At 67.0% G+C, this 19,032-nt stretch overlaps 1 protein-coding gene across 2 annotated transcripts in view; it reads left to right on the top strand.

Moving 5' to 3' along the window:
* Positions 1-19,032, top strand: part of RARA (retinoic acid receptor alpha) — a 37,622-nt gene that overhangs the window by 12,820 nt on the left and 5,770 nt on the right. The window contains exon 2 of one of the 2 annotated variants that reach the window (XM_065422472.1): positions 18,086-18,234. The exons of the other annotated variant lie outside the window; for it this stretch is intronic. Coding sequence (XP_065278544.1) covers positions 18,086-18,234 — 149 coding nt within the window. The remainder of the gene's footprint in view (positions 1-18,085; positions 18,235-19,032) is intronic. 2 annotated transcript variants of the gene reach the window in all.

Raw genomic sequence — 19,032 nt, 5'->3', positions numbered from 1 at the left:
GGTAGCCCTGGCCCTGTACCAGCTCCTCTGGGGGGGCGGGGGGCAAGCACTGTGCGCGCGGCTCGTGTGCTGGCACTTGGGCCCGGCGCTCCCAGTTGCCCAATTCAGTTTGGCTTTCGCGGTGAAATCTTGAACACTATTTTAACTCGTTTTTCCTGTTGTCGGGGGATGGGGGAAGGACTCCAGAACCCAGGGCCCGAAATGGGCAGCGGCTGAGCGCACAAGGGCGAGGAGGAGAGAGTGGGGGGGGGGGTGTAGGGGGCGGGGGGGGGGGTCTGTGTGTCTCCCCCAAGGTGAAGCATTCCTACCACAGGCCGGCGGGTTGCTCTTTCCCGGCGTGTGTTTGAAGCCAGCTTTCTTTCCAGCCCCTGTAAATGAGTCAAAGCAGACATTTGTCATGTTCGCTGCAGGAAGTTGGAAGAGTGCTGGGCTTTTGTTCAGAAACCTGCTGGCTAAGCAAAGCCTTTGACTTTCTATTATTATTTAAACAGGCGCTGCTGATGCCTCCCTCTCTCTCACAGGCACACACATGCCTCCAGGTTTTTCGGGGGCAGATTTCACAGACAAGCCTGCTCAACCCAACTGTTCACTTTTTCGGCCAGCGGGGGAAGGGCGCGGGGGATGCATGGGGGGCCCAGCCCTGTCACATGCAGATAAGGCGAAGGGAGCAGAGAGGAAGGGGACCTGGTTTCTTTCACTCAGCTGAGCAGAGCCTGCAGGAGGCCAATGGGCCCTGCCCGGGTGCTAAAAACCCCAGGACTCAGCAGGTTGCTTTGTGAAGTGGAAACGAACCAGGAGGCGTTGGCAGTGATGGGGGGGCTGGCACTGAAGTCAGGTCGTGCCTCTCTGACCTTTGGGGGGTGCTTTACACCCCATCCTACCCCCCTCTCTCTGGGCTGGGTCACTGCAGGGGTGTTGCATTGTTCTGTTAAGGGGAGTGGGGTGGAAAGAAGAAAGGAAGTGGGAGTGGGTTGTCCCCCCCGCCATACGCCCGCCATAAAGGCCCTTGTCAGGTTGTGTATCTCAGCTGAATTCCCGCAGGCCCCTGCTCCTCGGAAGGAGATGGGGGGGGGGGGGTTCATGGCGCCCCGTGGCAACACGATCACAGCTTTTAGGGCTGGGGGTGGGTGGGAAGGTTATAAAACGCGTTCATGCAGCTCGCACGTCCAGCGAAGCACCCAGAGCCGGTGCCAAAGCCCCAGGGTCTCCAAACAGACGTGCGAGACGCTGGCACCACTGTGAGCCCCCTCCCCCCCAGGAGCGAAGGGGGGAGATTTCCCAGGGGGGGGACGTGGCTGGGCTGCCGCGCCTCAGGCGACTGACGGGCCCGATCCTGCGGCCCTCGCTTCAGGCCCGGCAGTTGTGCTGCTGCTGCTGGAGCGGGAGCGGCTGCCTGGGTGGGGGCAATCCCTGGCGTCCGGCCGGATTCCTCCAGGAGGGCTGGGAGCGAGGAGGTGGGTTGGGTGTCACCCTGCTCTTCTGTCTGGGAGGTGCTGGAATCTGGCCCTGGACCAGTTCTGAAGGCCCAGCTGGCCCAGGGGTGGGGGGGCTGCCTTGGGTGCTGTGGGGAAGGGGGTGAGATCCCGCTGCTAGTGTCACGGCCTGTCTTGCTTCCCCACTGACCCCCAGCTCCAGTTCTGGTGCAGGGTGAGCAGCTGGTCTTCTCCTGGAGAGACCTTTCCTACGCCATGATCCTCAAAGTCCAGGGAGAAGAGGCAGCTGGGGTAAGCACTGCGTCAGGTGCTAGCCAGGGACCCAGGAGTTCTGGGCTCTGCCGCTGGCCTTACCCAAGTCCCTTCCCCTCTTTGTGACTCGGTTTCCCCTCCTGCCCTTTGTCTCTTTCGATGGAAGCTCTTTGAGGCAGGGGCTATGTCTGTCCAACCTGGCGGGGCCCTGATCTCGGTTGGGGCGCCCCATGCCGGTAAGAATGGTGAAGTCTCCGTGGTGTTCCAAGACTCGCTGGGTGGCACAAGTCGCTGGGTGGCACTCGCTTGCCGTGGCGCTGCCTGGGGCAGCTGAGCGGAGCCTGGCAGGATTTGAACTTGCGGTTTAAGGAGCCTACGTCTTCCCTGAGGCTCGGAGCAGGATTCTCCATCCCCTCCCAGTGGTTACCCCCTGGGAACTGCTCCGCGAGGCAAGGGCTGCCGGCTCGGGGGAGGGGTTTCAGCCTAGGCTGGGCAAGGACCTGAAATGCCAAGGTGGGCTGGCGGTGCCCCCCGCCAGGCGGCTGCTTTCTGCAGAAGGTAGTGAGACCCAGGCGCCCGCCACCCTGCCTGGCTCGGAAACGGGGGAGAGGGCAGGTTGTAGCTTGCAAAGGGCTTTGTGTTCTGCATTGCTGCAGTCGATGTGTGCGGGATGGCGGGGTGCAGCGGGGGAGTGGGGGGCAGAGCTAGGACTCCTGGGTTCTCGTCTCTGCCCGGGATTTATTGCCTGGCCTGGGGATCGAGTCTCTTCCCTGGGCCGTGCTCTAGGCAGGGCAGCTCTGGACGGGTGCAGCTGCTCCGCTCTAGTGCTCAGCAAAGACACTGCCGAGGGCAGCGGAGTTAATCCAGCTCCCCGACAGGCGGGAGCAGCACCCCTCCCCTAAGGGGGCAGGGGTGTTCGGGGTGCAGTGCTCTGTGCTGTGGGGCTGCTAGGCACTAGAGATCTGCAGGGAGTGCTCCTCCCTGACGGGGGCACAAATCTGGGGAAATAATATAATGGGGGGAGGGGTGTATTTCTATCCCCTGAAGGAATTCGCTCTCTACCTTGTATTGCTGGAGCCAGGGCAGGGCTGGACTGTCCAGCCCCCTCCATCGCTGCCGCTCGCGCCCCCTTTGCCGCCACATGAACTGGACCGGGACCCAGCGCCAGGTGCTTGCCATGTCAAGTTCCTCTCCCCTGCCCCTTTCCGGTGCCTGTAAGCTGCCGGGCAGGGACTGTCTGGCAGGTGTTTGTAGAGCCCGGCACCCGGGGGTCCTGGGCAGGTGCTACCTTCGTACAAACCAGACAGAAAAGCTGAATGTCCTGCCCCATGCGAATAGCAACCGCCCCGATCCTGCGCTGGGCGCTGGCGTCTGCTCTCGGGCCACTGCGTGCGGGGCTGGGGGCTCGGACGCACCTGGCAGTTCAGACTCTAGCTGCAGCTACACGTGGGGGGGTGTCACATGTATTAACGGGCCTGCGAGATGGGGTGAATCCAGGCGGTGGGGAGGCAGGATGTGGTTCGGCCGCTAGCCTAGGATGGGGAAGGTCTGGGCCTAATTCCCAACTTTTCCACAGGCTCACAGTGTGGCTTAGCCTCAGTTTCCCCTCTGTCCCGTGAGGCCAACAGCCCTGGGCAGGCGGCACAGGGGGCCTGAGGATAATCCCAGCGAGGACGGGAAGTGCTGTGAGCCCTACCGCTCAGGGCTGGGGAGGAGCTAGGTTGTGTTATGTTGTGTGATGTAAGCCGACGGGGGGCGGTGTAATTATGAGCTTGCAAACTCTGGGACCGCGGTAGGTGTGAGCGCGTAGGATGGAGCGGGGCGTGTAAAAGTTCCGGGGTGTGTGTGTGTGTGTGGGGGGGGGGGGGATCAGGTGGGGGGGGCGCACGGGCTCAGGGCCGGGGGCGGGGGGGGGGGCGGGATCAGGGCCTGGCGCCTGTGGACCAGCTGCGAGGGCAGGTCCGCGGGGCGCGCACGGTGCTGTACGCAGGTTGCCGCGGGGCCGGAGCCGGGTGGATCCCAGGCCCGGGGGGCCGAGCTCGGGGCGGCGGGGCCCGGTGCGGGGCCCGCGGGGGTCACGAGGAGGTGAGGCGCTTGCCGCGGGTTCAGCCGGAGTTCAGCCGCATCCCATTAGGCAAATGAGCCGGGCGCTGCCGCGCCGGAAAAGGCCCTTCCGGCGAGGGGCGCCCCGGGGCCGGGCCGTGCGCAGCGCAGCGGCCGGGCGCGCTCCGCTGCCGCCCCGCGCAGGCAGCCAAGGGGTTAAGGCCGCTGGGAGGCGCCGCGTGGCAGGAGATTTTCAGCCGCGGCTCCGCGCGCAGAGCAGACGCGCGCCGGCCGCAGCCCGGCTCTCCGGGGGCGCTGGGGGCGGCCGAGCCGCGGAGCCGAGCCCGGGAGGGGCCCCCTGGAGACCGGCCGCTGCCTGCTCCGTCCGGGAGGCCCCTGCTGCCCCGCGCGGATCTCAGCTTGCAGCCGGGCGGGGGCGGGAGGCGGCGGCTGGAGGCTGCTGCTCCCCCGGGAGCGCCCGGAGCGATGGGCTCCTAGCCGGAGAGTAGCTGCTGCGCCCGCGTCTGAGGAGCCCCGGCTGGGGGGGTTGTTCCCAGCACCCCTCGCCGTGGATTTGGGGCCGGTCCCGGGCTGGGGGAGCCCCCGTCGGACGCTGCGGGGCCCGGGCCCCAGGGGTGGTTCTCTGAGTGCGGCGAGCGGGGTCCGGGGCCCCGATGGCCCTGCGTGGGAGCTGAGTGCCTGGGCTGCTGCCTGCTGAGTGCTTGACCGCCTGCCCCCCCAGGAAGATGTACGAGAGTGTGGACGTAGCCGGGCTAACCCCAGCCCCAACCCCTTCCTCATGATGGATTTTTACAGCCAGACCCGGGCCTGCTTGCTCCAGGACAAAGGGATCGGCCCCCCCACCCCATACGGCCCCCCGCTCCGGAACCAGCCCTGGAGCAGCTCCAGCCACTGTAGGTATCATCCCCTGAGTGTGTGGAGAGCGATCCGGTGCTGATCTCTGCCAGGCTCCAAGGTCCTGCCAGCCCCCCTTGGTTTCCTGGCCCCAGGGGCCACCCTGCTCTGCAGGGGTGTGGGTGTGTGTGTGTGTGTCAGGGCACTGACTGGAGCCAGCTGTGTGCAAGGGGAGTGTTGTGGGGCCTTTGGGGTCCGGGCCAGAATTCGATTCGGCTCCTGGCTGGGAGCAGCCTCCTGAAAATCCGGCTGGAATCCAAGGGCTGGGCTGGGAACGGGCTTCCCCCCGCCGGGCCTCTGCGGCTCCTCGCCGCACATCCCTCCTGACTGCTGCTCGGGTTAATGCCCCGCGCCGTGTCGCCATAAGCAACCCTTGGCCTAGTTAATGTCCGCCTTCTCCCTCCCTTGCCCGGGCAGGCGGCCGGTGGGGATGTGGGCGCGGAGGTGGCAGGGGTGCTGGGGGTGCCCGGCTGCACTGGGCTTTCCGGGGAAAGCCTGGGGTTGAAAAGCTGCTCCCTGGCCCGGGGTGTGGAGGGGGGTGAGCAGCGCCTGTGGGGGTCAAGTGGGGTATTTACTGCCCCGCTTATCTCTCTGACCAAATCCAATTAACTAGCCACAGCGGTGTATGGGGGGCTGTGTGTGGAGGCAGGGTGGCGCTCCCGGGAGGGGTCATTGTTTTCTGGAAAGCCCCCCAAATACCCACTCACATCCCAGGCCTCGCAGGAAGAGGCCGGGTGCCCCGTTCCCGAAGGGCAGCCGGGGAGCTGAGCCCATTTCTCCCCCCGCCCCTTCGATGTGTGGGTCGGCCCCGGCGGCTCGCACCAGCCCAGGGAGCCAGGATGCCAAAGCACATCAGGTCTCTGCCCCTCCTGGGCCTGAGGGAGAAGAGACCAAAACTTCTGTGTGCCCGGGGCCACCCGCTCTGCCAATGGGCCATATGCCCCCGGCAGGCGGTCAGCAGCGTGGGACAGCCAGGGTGCCATTGCTTGCGCCCTGCCCCCATGCAGACCCCCAGGATCTGTCCCGGGCCCCTTTGGAGCACGTGGGGTCAAGGCACAGTTGAAAAACAGACCGAGTTTTAAGGCTGTTGTTTTTTTCCCCACCGCCAGGCAGGGTGAGGAGGAGGAGAGGCGTGGAATGGGGGGCGTGTGTGTGTTTGGGGGGTGGGAGGGTTGTTGTTTGAAATGCAGTCTGGGGCAGAGTGGAAAAGGAGTGGGTTAGCAATCGGCTCAGTCCCCCCAGAGGCAGCTAGCGCCTGCTCCGAACAGGCCAGTTGGGATCCCAGCGAAACAGGAGAGAAAAACAAACAGACACACAGATACAGGGCCAGAGAGAAGCCCGCACACCCCATCTCGGGCGGGGGAGGGGGTTCCCTTTTGGGGGGGACTTGCGGCTCTGGCCGGGGAGATCAGGGGCTTGTGTATGTAACAGAGGGGCTGGGTTCCTTGGTGGGACCTGGGGTTCTGGGCCTGGTGCGTCTGCGTCTGGGCCAAGGCCCTTTGGAGCCAGCAGCGCCGCCCACCCTGAGCTGGGGTCAGACCCTTCGGCCCGGTTAGTGGGGGAGAGACCCATCCTTTGGGAGGGATCCAGCAGCAGTTTGAACAATTCCCCCCCCCCCCCCCCCCCCCCCCCCCATGAAACGCTGGGCTGGCTGCAGGGCGAACGCGCTGCCCTGCTCTGACTCTCCGCTGTTTGTAGGTTTTTCCTCTGGGAGGGGCTCTGGGCCCTGCCCTGCTCCCCAGGGATGCTGGGTCTGGATGGAAAACAGCCGGCGCCATGCTGGGGGAAAGTCCTTGCCTGGCGCGCCGGCTTTCCAGGACTTTCACCCTCCATAACCAAGTGACACCCCCTTGGATGCCGGCTTTCTGGGGCGGGCGGCCTCCCCTGGGCCCGTCGCTTCCCCGGGCCGTGCAGGAGGGCAGAGTGGTCTCAGGGCGGCTGCCTGAGCTGGGGGATCCGCGAGGGGCGGGAACGGGGGGACCGAAGCGTCGTCCGAGCCCCTGCCTGGCATCGGAGCTGTTAGCTGCCACCTGAACCGACCCGTTAAATGAAAGCTCCCAAGGCCAGCGCTGGGCCAAACCCACTGTGCCCTGCCTGCCCGCCTGGTCTCCTAACACCCGCCTCCCCCTCGCCCTGCCCCCGCCCTGGCCCAATCTCCGAGAACAAAGTCCCTTTTTGCCATTGTCTGTGGGGCCCTTTGACCTTCTGCTCTTATCAGGGAGTCAACAGGACCCTCCTCGGGGCCTTTGTCAGCTGGGTGGGGGAAGCTCCTTGGGCGGCTTGTTGGTTTTTTGACTTAAAGCTTCTAAAAGGTTTGTGTGCAGAGGGCGGAGGGGGGCTGCCCTCCCCCCCCCCCCCAGGTATTGCGAAAGGGCCCTGGGGGGGCCTTGGCTGCGCCCCGCAGCCTGGGGCCGACGGGGTTTATTTTCAGGCGCCCGCCGGTGCAGGAAATAGGATGCAGGTTTGGAAGGGTGAGTTGGCACGGGTCGCCCCGGCACTGGGAGCTCTGCCCTGGCGCCCTGATCTCGGCTGGCTCGGGCTGGGTGCACGGGGGCTCCCTGGGGTGTGTGTGTAACTACCAGGAATGGGATGTGCTCCGGGAAGCCTAGGCCGGAGGCTACTGCCTGCATTGGCAGCTGGAGACTGCTGGCGATGGGGCGGGTGCTGGCTGCGGGTGTCTGGTTGGGGGGTGGGCTTTCAGAATTGGGGGGGGCTCCGATTCAGAGCCTGCTGGGGAATAGGCTCCGTCTGTCCCAGTGCCTGGTCTCTGGCAGCCCGCGAGGAAGGAGCCAGGGTGCCCTGCACCGGACGGGTGTGGAGTAGCCTGGCGCTCAGCCCTGGGGCCGCACCGACCTCCGAGCACTGGACCCACGCTCCTCAGAGGTGGCGGCAGAATCTGGCTGCCTGGCGAGGAGCCTGGGGTGCCCGTTGGCACTGGGGGGGCCCTGCCCTGGCAGCGATTAACATGCCAAATCCGGAGCCTCTCTTAACCTGCTGGTCCAGGCATGGGGGGGCGCTTCCCCGATCCCTCCTGCGCTGTGGCCTGGGGGCTGTGAGGGGGAGGGGCTACGCCTCTCAGCCCCTTGGGGCCAGGAGCCAGCTGATTTCTAGTCAGGGACGGTCAGACTGGGGCACACGTCCTGCCCCCTGGGGCCTGTCGAGGGGGCGGGCGAGACTCCTGCGGGAGCCCTGCTCGGATTCCTGCGGCTGGTTGAGACTCTTCCGCCGGACGTTTGTCGCTGGGCAGCGCCAGTTCATGGAAACCAAACGCTTGGCTACGGGCCGGTTCCCACGATTTCTTATTGGGTTTAATGCTAAAAACTTGCAGGGAGAGAAAAAGGGTTTGAAATTGTGAAAAGAGCCATTTCGACTTCTTTTGAAATGAAAAATTCTGGTTTTCTGCTTAGCACTGGGAGCTAATTGTAGTTTCTGAAATGCCCCCGACAACGGCCACATCGGAACAAAACCTGTTCATTGACCCAAGCCGAATAATTTTTCAGGTCATGAAAATGTTATGAACAGCCGACTTTTTGCCCCAATTTGGGAGGGGAAAATGTGTCCAACCTGGAACCCTCTGGCAGGATGGAAACCCACTGGCCCCCAGTGCTGCTAGATACGCTTTGAACCGCTGGTACAGCCGGGGTAGCTTCCACATTCCCCATCCCCGCAGGGTAGTGTCTTCTCCAGGTGGGCTGGGGACCCCCCCCCGGGCTGGTGCCTGTCCCCCTCCTCCAGGGGTCTGCACCCACGCTCGCCTGGCTTTTCTCTGGGCATTGATGGCTGGTTCAGGGGAGCCGCAGCTCCCAGCACCCCAAATCGCATCAGGCGTCTTTCTCTATTGATTTGGGGGTGCTGCTCTCCCTGACCCCGTCCCTAGAGTCTGGGGGTGTGCTGTGTGAGGTGTCCGTGTGACCTGCTGGTGCAGGGTGTGGGGGAAGCGTGACCCAAGTGGGGTGGATCCGGCGCAGTAGGGGGGTGGATATGGCGCAGAGGGGGTGTGTGTGTGTGTGTGGGGGGGGGGGTGACCCAGGTGGGGGATGGATCCAGTGCAGTGGGGGGGGTGGATCTGGCGCTGCGTGTGATCGAGCAGCGCGCCTGCCGTGGTGCACTTGTTCTGCGCGGTGGGCAAAGGGGCGTGGAGTCCGTACAGGGGCCGGAGGGTGCTGTGGGGGTGGATGGAAGGGCGCATGGTGAATTGCCAGCAGGGGACGGGTGCCCTGACCTTGCCCTTCCTGGGTCTGTGCTGGGTCGCGCCCACCCGGTGGCAGCACCACAGGGGTCGCAGCACGTAACTGGCCTAGGCCGATATGCCCCCCGCAGGCTGGGTCTGAATGCTGGGGCAGGGGGCGTAACGTAGCTGTCACGGCCGTTGTGCCAGCACTGGGAGGTGCCTTGTGCCCATTGCGCTGGGCGCTGCCCTGGCACACAAGCCCCACTGAGCTCCCGCAGCTCTCAGCTGGGCCAGAGCGTTTCTCCCCCTCCCGTGTCTCAGGCCAGCCCTGGGGATGGTTATTTGCGGCAGGCAGCGTGGGCTAGTGGTTAGAGCAGTGGGGTGGGCCAGCTGGGCTATCCCTGGTGCACCACTGACCCACTGTGTGACTGAGGGCAAGTCACTGCCTCTTTCTGTGCCTCAGTTTCCCTCTCCGGGAGGGTTACTCTGGTTCTCTCTAGCCAGGGAGCTGGGGATCCTTCCCTTTGGGGGCGGTGGGGCTGGGGAGGGTGACCTGGGAGCTCTGTCCCCAGGGAATCGCTAGGGTACCAACTGTGGCACAGAGAGATCACATGACCTGTCTGCAGCAGTCACATGGCCTGTCTGCTACTGCTCCCCAGCGTCCAAGCCAAGACTAGAACCCAGGAGTCCTGACTCCCGGCCCCACTCCTCAGAGCCTGTGTCGACCCTGCCACGGGCACTGCCCCCTGCTCTCCCGCTGAGCTGTGTCCGTCTCTGCCCAGCTGAGCCTCAGTCTGCAGTCTGGCGGGGGGGCAGGCAGCCCCCCCCCCCCCGTGGTCTCCTGTGGGGTGCCAGGAGCCGGGGGAGGCTGCGTGTGTCGGGGGGGGAGGGGGCGGGTGACACTCGCTGCTCCGGCAGGCAGCGCGGGGCGGGGGCGACGCTCTCCTGGGCAGCGTGGCGGGCGGGCGCGGGGACGGCCCCGCAGTCTCCTCACATTAGCCGTGCTCCGTCGCCCCCACCCCGGCTGGCTCTGCCGCAGCCAGCCCCCAGCGCTGCGGCACTCGGGCGGCGCCAGGCAGGCAGGCGGGACGTGGGCAGATGGGGTCGGGGGCACCCGGTGAGTTCAGACCTTTCTCCCTTTGCGGGCGGGGGAACCTGAGGGCACCCGGCTCCGGCGGCGCCCCCAGCAGGGCTCTGCTGTACGGTGCCTCCCGCCAGAGGGCCCCCCCACAGCTCGGCTGGGCAGGGAGTGCCAGGCTTCGCTGCCTAGCATGGCCCCGGGTTGGGGGGCAGCACGGCGGGAAGATGCTGGTCTCCCCACCCCGGTTCAGGCTCCCAGGGGCACTGCGCCCAGGGTATCTCGGGGGGTCGCCCTGCCCAGTGGGCCAGCCTGAGTTGTGCTGGGCATGGGCGGTGGGGCCAGAGCTGAGGGGCTGCAGCTCTGTGGGCCTGCAGCTGTTTGCCATGGGGCCTCCCTCCTCTGGCCACTGAGCAATTCAGGGCAGGAGAGCGCTGGCAGAGCTCGCAGACACCCCCCCCCCCCCGCCCAGGCCACGCAGGGTCTGTCTGCCTATGGCAAGACCTGGGGGTGGGGGGCGTGCAAAAGGGCGGGCTGATGCTACCCTCCCTTAAAGTCATGGGGTTTGAGGCTGCCCTAGATCATATGGGGCCTCCCCAGGACAGATGGCTCAGATGCACCCTCCTTGGCGTGGGGGGCGCTCGCCTGGGCCTGCAGATGGGTGGATGGGTCGGGTGGATGGGAATTTCCCCTAACGCAGGATGACTTTGGCAGGGAGCGTTTGTTTCTTGTTTTGAGTGGGAAGGCTGGGAGCCAGGACTCCTGGGTTCTCTCTCTAGCTCTGGGAGGGGAGAGGGGTCTAGCGGTTAGAGCGGGGGGTGTCTGGGAGCCAGGACTCCTGGGTTCCCTCTGGACTGCTGGCCGGCCCCGCTGCCCGGGAGCCTGGGTTCCCACGCCGGTGCGGTGGTGATATTGGCCCGCCCAGGGGCTCCCTGGCTGGGCGGAGCCGGCAGCCCGGCCGTGGCGCTGCCTGGGGGCTGGGCAGCCGGGCAGTGTCTGGGGCGTGTCTCGCTGGATTTCCTGTGCAGCGACTCAGGAAAAGCAAACCCATGTGGAGTGAAAATAGAGCCAGGGCCGTGGGAGGAGGGAGGGTGGGGGGGCGGGCGCTTTTAAATCCTGTTTGCCCAGGGAAGCTCTGAGCGGCAGCATCTGGCTTGCAGCTGGGTCCTGCTGCTTCCCCGCTTACTCCTGGGGGGTGGGGGGGGCTGGGAGTCAGGACTCCGGGGTTCTAGTTGCTGCTGCCCCCCTCCTGGCACCTTGGTACCATCCCCTCCTGCACGCCCCCCCCCACTTCCCGCTCCCTCCGCCCCCCCGGGGCTACTTCACGCGCCAGCCCCTCCCTCCCAGAGCAGCTGCCCCTGCGCCCCAGGGCACGTCGGGGAGGGGGTGCTGCTCTCCAATGCCAGCCCCGGCCCCACACATCCAGAGCTCTTGTGGGGTGGGGGCCGGGCTGCCCGGCTTTCCACTCTCCTGGGATCAGGCAGGGGCTTCCGGGAAGGAAGGGACGCGCCCGCTTTGCCCTGCGAGGTCTCTGTGCCAGGCAGGGTGCCAGTGTTGCTCGGTGAGATGGCGCGAGCCTGGCACAGCCGGGGCTGCCAGGGGGACTCAGTGAATAGCTCCAGCTCACCGCCGCGGTATGTGCTCTCATGCAGCACATCTGGCAGCAGCTGGCGTCCGGTGCCAGCCGAGGGCCCCTCACTCGGAGCCCCGTGCGTGACCAAGCCAGAGCAGTGGGGACCCCCTGCCAGGCAGGTTGGAGCTTGGTGCGGGTGGCAGGGGGCTGAAGCTGGCTTGGGGAACATGGGGGGGCTGACCAGGTCCCCCCACCCCCGACTGGTCCAGCACCAAAACCACCTGCCCTAAAGGCACATTGGGGAAATCGGAACCTGGCTGTGCCTGGCCTGGGGCCTGGGCCGTGAGCAGTGCCCGCCCCGCCCTCCTTTCCCTTCCCCGCCTGGGGCCCAGGCTGGCAGCGTCATGGGGAGCGGCCTGCACCCCCCAATCTCTTAACATCCCCCCTCCGGCAGATGCGCCCCGGGGGTCCAGTCTGGGCGGGGAGGCCGGGGGGCTGCTGCCATCATGTTGGCATTAGCAGGACGGGGGGGGGAGGGGTTGTCTGCTCCGCGCGCTGTTGTCTGGTGCAGGGGGTAGGAGGCCAGCGCTGGCGCCATGTCCACTACCCAGTGCTGGGGGTGGAGCTCAGATCTCTCTGCGCCAGCCTCGCGCCAGCCGCCCTCGGTGCTCACGGCTGCCAGGGTCCCTTCGGAGCGTGTGTGTGTGTGTGTGTGTGTGTACGTGCGTGTGCCGGGGGCGCGGGTACGTGCGTGTGCCGGGGGCGCGGGTACGTGCGGGCACGTGCGTGTGCCGGGGGCGCGGGTACATGCGTGTGCAGGGTCTCTCTCTCTCAGTGGCGTGCGGCACAGGCTGTCAGACCCGTGCTGGGCGAGTGCTGCTCTCCACGCAGAGGCTGGTAGACCCCGGCCTGCCGGTGCCCGGCTGGCTCCACTCCCGGGAGTGGCAGCGCCCGGTGATTCATCCTGCGCCCGCCGGGAGTCTGTGCATGGCATGTTCTGTGCGGCACTTGTCACTAATGCCAGCGTCTCCTGCCCCCCGCCCTGGCTCTTGGCCCCGCTGCCTAGGCCGGTCCCGGGAAGCCCTGGGCACTGCCTGGCGCGCTGGGCTGGAATGAGGGCGGGGTTAGCCCCCACCCCAGATGGGCAGCGCCTGCCTGCATTGCCAGGGTGGACGGGGGTGAGTTTGAATTGGGGCCGGGGAGCGGTTTGCATCGGCTGCAGCGAAAGCCGGGGGGCAGGTGACTGTGTGTCCTACAGAGCAGTGCGGGTCGTGTCCCGTCCCCCCCCGTGATGGAGCCGGACGCGGGGGGATGCATTGCGCATGGCTGGACGTTGGACGTCCCGGGCTGTTCGCATGGCCAGTTGTGTGGATTTAACCCCCTGCTTGGGGGGCAGCTGCCGTGGGGGGGGGGGGGGATCGGTGACTGTCAGCCCCACTGAGGCCCCCAGCCCAGGTACAACACTGTCCCGTCGTGGGGTGTAGAAGGAACCTCGCCCGCATCTCTGGCCAGGTGCCCGCCCCACCGGACCAAGTCTTTCAGTGCCCCAGCCAGGGGGCCGGGCCCCTGGTGCCCAGCATGGTGCCCGCTGCTCTGGCTCCCTACCCCCACCCGGAGCGCTCCTCTCAGCCCAGCCCCCGCGGCCGGCCCGTCTCACTCCTGGCGCTCCATCCACCTGTGCCCTGCAGGACTCTGAGCCGGGCTGGGGCTCGCAGGGCACTGGGCCAGCCCCGTCCTCGGCGCTCCCTTCCCCAGCGTAACCCGGGGTGGCACCGGAGTCACTCCAGATTGACACGAGGGGTGGGGCCAGTCACTGGGCCCGGGGGCGCAGGACTCCTGGGTTCTGTCCCGGCTCAGGGCGGGGGCCTGGGCTGCTCCACGCTGCCCCATGGCGTGAGGAGGAGCGGGTACGCTGCCCGGGCAGTTGCCTGCTGGGGCCGCCTGGGTGCCTTGGCCCTACTCGGGTTGGGGGCGAGCTCCTGTTTCCCTGGGCCGGGCCGCGCCAGCGCCGGGTTTACCTGGGCTGCCCGAGGAGGGGCTGCCCAGAGCCTGCAGTGCCAGCCGTGGCCTGCCCTGCCCCGCTCCTCTTCCGCGGGTGCCAGGCCCACGGGCTGCTGCCTCACCCGTCAGCGCCCTCCCCCCCCCCGGGCTTTCCTCTCTCCCTCTCCTGGGCCCCCACCAGCGCTCCTGTCAACGTTGCTCCCATGGGCCTTCCCCCCTCCCCCCCCCATCCTGTGTGAACCCCATCCCCCGTGCCTGCCGGAACGCGAGCCCCCCACGCCAGGCATGCGAGGAATGGCTGGGAGAGCCAAAGGGGAAGGATCCCCCCTGGTCCCCCCCCCACCCCCGGGCTGTCTATTGTCAAGAATGTGGGTCTTGGCAGAAGCTAACCCGACAATGGCCTCTTTGTGCCGCTGCCGCCGGCGCCTTGGTCACGTGCCCTTTGGAGTCTCCCCCGCAACCCCCTGCTCCCCCCTCCCCATCGCCCGCAGCTCTCCTGCTCCCCCCTCCGCCCGCAGCCCCCCCTGCTTCCTCCGGTTCCCCCTCTGCCCGCAGCCCCCTTCTCCCCGCCTGTCCCCGGCTGTCGTCAGTATCTTACTGGTTTGTCCAGCTTGTGAGCTCATCCAGGTCAGCGCCGCCCCCCCCCCCCTGCCGGCCAGGAACTGCCGCCTGGCTTTGCACCCTGGTGTGGGCGGGGGGAGGCGGAGGACTCCTGGGGCCAGAGGGTGGCTTGCTCAGGGCAGGGGGCTTGCGGGGCCTGGCTGGGCCCCCGGCAGTTATCTGGACACTTTTACTTTCCGCTTACCCCAGGCTGGGGCTCTGTGACCCGCGTTCTCTTTGCTTTGTAGAAAGGGAAACTGAGGCCCAAACACTGTGCTTCTCCAAAGGTATGGCACAGTCTGACAGGGCCGGGCCTCGACTCCCAGCCCCTGCTCCACCCACTAGGCTGCGCTCTCTCCCAGCTACAAAAATAGAAGCCAGGAATCCTGGCCCTGGTCCCGCCTCTAACCATCCCACTCCCTCCCAGGGGCCAGAACGGCGCGCACAAGCCCTGGCTCCTTGGCGCCTGGCCCTGAGGTCCCGGCTCGCAGCGGGGGAAGTCCTGAGCCAAGATGCCTTCCTGCCCTGCCCACTGCCTGTTGCCAGCTGCATTCTCCCTGCCCTGGGCCCAGCCCAAGGCCTGTTCCCCAGCCCCACACCCCGGCTGGGCTGCTGACTCTGGCTCCGGCTGGGGCGGGGAGGGAGCCCATCTCTTTCCTGCTGCGTTCGTCCCAGACTGGCCTTGGCTGTGCCGCCCGTGCTCGCCCACCTGGCACCTGTGCCCAGGCACTTGGGCAGCCCCCCTGCCCCTCGGGGAGCCCCTGTCCCTGCAGTCATGAGGGCTGGGGACCCAGACGTTCCTGAGCAGCCGCTGTGCCCTGGGGGGCACCGGGAGCTGGCGAGGGGCTGCTTGTTTTGCTGCTCTCTGGCCCCTGCCTCCTTCCCCCCTCCCCAGGCCTGGGGACACAGACAGACGGACAGACAGCGTCAGCAGCTCTTCAGCCAGCCTAGTGCTCACAGCTCCTCGCCCTTGGGCAACCCCAGGAGTCCTGGCTGCCAGCCCAGGTCCTCAGGCCAGGGATCCTGCCTCTGCCAGAGGGGCCCTGGCACTGCCCGGATGCAGCCAATGAGGATGTGCCCCTGCAGCTGTTGGTATGAGCCCCAGCCCCCTTCAGGGGTTTCTGGGGTCTCTGACTTGTCAGTGTAGTTAGGGGAGCCCCCAGCCCGCAGGGAATCTCCCCTCACCTCTGCCTGGCAGCGCTTGCCCGTAGCACGGGCCCTGTGTGTGCCCACTGCGCCCCGAGCTCCTGGCCCCCTCGCCAAGGGGCATGCTGCAGAGAGTTAGCACAGCCTCCTTCGTTAGCAGCAGGAGAAGCGGCTGCCTGGGCCAGGCCGGCCTTTGACGGGAACAGATCCCCCATTGTTATCCGTGGCTTCCCCGTGGCTCCGAGCTGGGGGTGGGGGCCTGGAACATGCCCGTCCAGCGCCGGCCCCTTTCCCTGGGGCATTCCCCAGACAGCCGCTCCCTGGGGGCTCTGCTTTGGGTTGCTCCCAGCAGCCCCCTGTGGGGAGTAGATGCCGTGTAACCCTCCTGGCTGCTCTCCCCCCTTCCCTTCTGGCCGAATGACCCCGGGGAGGTGCCTCACCCCTCCTTAGGCCAGCAGCCGGCCCTGTGATGGCTCCACTGCCCAGGCAGGGTTGTGCTCTGTGCCCGCAGGGGAGCGCCGGGCATCCACGGGCAGCAGAGTCCGTGTGAATACACGTGAGAGACGCCCCGTGCCCCTGGGGGGGAATGGGAGCCCTGCCCCGGCCTGTCTCACAGCAAGGACAGAGCCCAGGAGTCCAGGCTCCCAGCCCCCTTGGCTCTAACCACCAGCCCCGCTCTTTTCCCCGCTGTGCGGTGGCTGGGGGCCAGGAATCCCCCGGCAGGGCCCATCTGGAAGGGGCTGGCAGCGCCCAGGGTGCCCCGTTGCTCTTTGCTGGCTGATCCCCGCTCGTGCAGCAGGCAGGGCCCCCTTGTTCCCTGGCGTTGAGCAGACCTGGAGCGGGGGGGCTGGTGTGTTAACCCCGCGGGCCAGGCCCTTCATATCCTGTTCGACTGGTTCTCTTGGGTCCACATCCTGAGCCGCTGACGCCGCCTTAACCCCTTCCTGGCCCGGTGCCCGCGGGGAGCAGGTGGGGTTACGGGTATTGCTGGGCCTCCCCTGTCCCCCCACCCCAGGGAGGGGGCATTGCAGTGCGCTGGGTGGGAGGGTTTGCGCGCCGCTGCCCTCTATGGGCTGGAATGGGACTTGCCCCACCGTGTGTCATAGGCACCGTATTGCCACTCGCTGGCAGAGTGAGCTCAGGGCCTGGCATGGGGACAGCTGTGCCGCTCTGACTCCAGGGAGCCCAACAACGTCCCCCGTTCGCCCAGCCAGTGCTGAGCGAGGCCTTCGGGGAGCCAGGCCTGGTCCGCGTTCCTCGGCTAAGCCCCATCGGCCCTGCGCCGGGCGGGGGGTGTCAGGGGTGCCGTTTCTCTGGGGGACTGGGGGACTGTGGTGCCGTGACCGAGCAGCTAGAGATGGGCCCAGCGCAGGCCTGTAGGTGGGTAAGAGCCGGGCGCTGTGTGCGCCACGGCGAGGAACTAGCTTCTGGTCTCACCCCCTTGCTGGCCTCTAGGCAAGTCACTCTACCTCCCGTGCCTCGGTTTCCCCATCTGACCTCTGTGTGCGCAGCGTGTCCATGTGTCTGTCCACGTGCCAGCATGTGCGTGTGCATGCAGCGTGTCTTGTATGGTGCCAAGTATTGGGGGAGCCGTGTCAGTCTGTATACACACAAACAACGGGGAGTCCGGTGGCACTAACCGATTAATCTGGGCAGAAGCTTTCACGAAAGCTGCTCAGCTCCTGGGCTCCACCATGTCTTCCTCAGTCCCACGGCTCCCTCTATGGCCTGGAAACGCCAAGTTGCATTTGCCAGGCTGGGAACCTGCCTCCCACCGTCCCCGGGCTCCTGGGGGCTCATTTGCAGGAAGGGGCTAGAGGCCTCCCTGTCGGCCCCGGGACTGCCCCGAGGGGAGGGACCCTGCTGCCGGGAATGCAGCCCCAGAGGGGCCAGGCGTGCCGGGGACGCAGCGCTGGGGGGAGGCTGCCGTGGGCAGAGCAGAGGAAGCTGCACGTCCTTGTGGCTGGCGACTCTTGCAGTGACGGGGCCGTGGGGCTGGGCACCACTGGGGCAGGGCCGTGGGCTGGCGTTAGTCCAGCAGGGAGATAACGCTGGAAAAGCCCAGCCCGCTCACCATCTCCCCAGCCGTAGCGTCTCCGTGGGCCGCCCTGGCCGTGCCATGGGGCACCCCGCTGGGATCTGTGCTGGGGGGGGTGGGCCCGGAGCGTGCTCGGCTCGCCCAGCTCTGCGGCGGGGCCCAGCTGGCGACTGCATGGGCTGCTGCAGAGTCGGGGTGCAGGCCCGTGTTGGGGGCAGTGGTGTTGCTGTGCGAAAGTGGGCAGGGGGCTGGGGTGCTCCCGGCACATCCTGGGGCTCCCCCTGCTCCTGTGGATTGGCGGGGGGCTGCCAGGGCAGAGCTGGCGACGTCCCCATGGACACGCTGGTGCCAGCCCTTGAGGCACCCCACACAGAATGGGGGTGGGGGGCTGGCAGGCCCATGGCCAGGGCAGCACCGTTGCCTCGTCCCCCAGGTGAGCCGCACTGGGCCCCGGACTGGGGGGCTCCTGGGGGCAGGAGTCTCGTCCTTCACTCTGTCTGCAAAGCCCCTGGCCCTGCCCCCCCCCCCAGCCAGCCAGGCCAGCACGGGGGCAGCCCCCCACGCCAAGGGCAGACCATGGCTGCTTTCCAGGCAACTCCCCTCTGTGCCCAGCATGGCCAGTCATGTGGCAGGGTCCCATGAAGGGGGGAGAGAGCAGACTCTGGCTCGCCCACCCCCTGCCCCCCAATCTCCTGCCGCAGCTCCCCCCTCCCCTGCTGCTTCCTCCCAGTGCCCTGCTGCACGCGGGCGCCCGTCATGGGGCAGAGCCCCTCTGGGTGCCCATGGGCGGGGACAACGGCCAGACCCCTGAGCGCGTCTCCTCTTCTCCCCCCAGCCATTGAGACGCAGAGCACCAGCTCCGAGGAGATCGTCCCCAGCCCCCCGTCTCCGCCCCCGCTGCCCCGCATCTACAAGCCCTGCTTCGTGTGCCAGGACAAATCCTCCGGCTACCACTATGGGGTGAGCGCCTGCGAGGGCTGCAAGGTGAGTGGGGGCAGGGCTGGGGGGCCGAGGGGGGTGACCCCCGGGCTGGTTCAGACAAGGGGACGAGGCGTTCTGGGTTCCAGTTGCGCCCTCGCTCCTGCCCTGGGTCACTTCACCTCAGAGCAGCTGCTAGCGGCCCCCACGTGCACACTCCTCTGCGCAGCGGGAAGCCCGCATGCTCGAACGTGGCCCTTGAAGTCTCCGTTAAAGCAGGGCCCCTGTTCCTAGCCCAGCCCCCAGGGGGCGCCAGGCGCCTGCCCAGACCCGCACCAGCTTGGCATGCTCCCATCCTGCTCTGTATTTACCCAGCCTGGGGTGCAGAGCCGCAGCGCCCCCTGCTGGATGGCCGGGGCAGCAGCCTCCAGGCTGGGGGCTTTGCTGACTGTTCAGCCCTGAGGCTGGAGGGCAGCGTAAACCATTCCTTGGACAAGGGGGAAACTGAGGCACAGGGCGACATGAAGTCCCATCCCAAGTGTGTCTGCACTAGGAATAGAACCCCGGAGTCCTGGCTCCCCGTTCCTTGTATTAACCACTAGGCACCCTCCCCTTACAGCCCTGCAGTGGGGCTGGGCAGGGTGCCTGGCCGGCATGCCGTGTATCTGCACTGGGGCCCTGCTCCAGTCCGTGCAGCTCAGTGCCCCCTGCCCCAGCCTCGCGGATCAGCGAGCTGTGTGGAGCTTAGCCCGGCTCTGCCCGGGGATTAGCACTAAATAGTGCAATGGCCGTGTTCAGCTGGCGTCACCGCCTCTGCGTGGGGGTCGGGGTGAAGGGCGCCAGATTGTGTGCGCATGCCAGTGT

This window comes from Emys orbicularis, chromosome 25 (genome assembly GCF_028017835.1).
Source record: "Emys orbicularis isolate rEmyOrb1 chromosome 25, rEmyOrb1.hap1, whole genome shotgun sequence".
Classification (NCBI taxonomy): domain Eukaryota; kingdom Metazoa; phylum Chordata; order Testudines; family Emydidae; genus Emys; species Emys orbicularis.
Note: the sequence above shows the minus strand (reverse complement) of the source record. Positions and strands in the feature narration are given on the sequence as shown.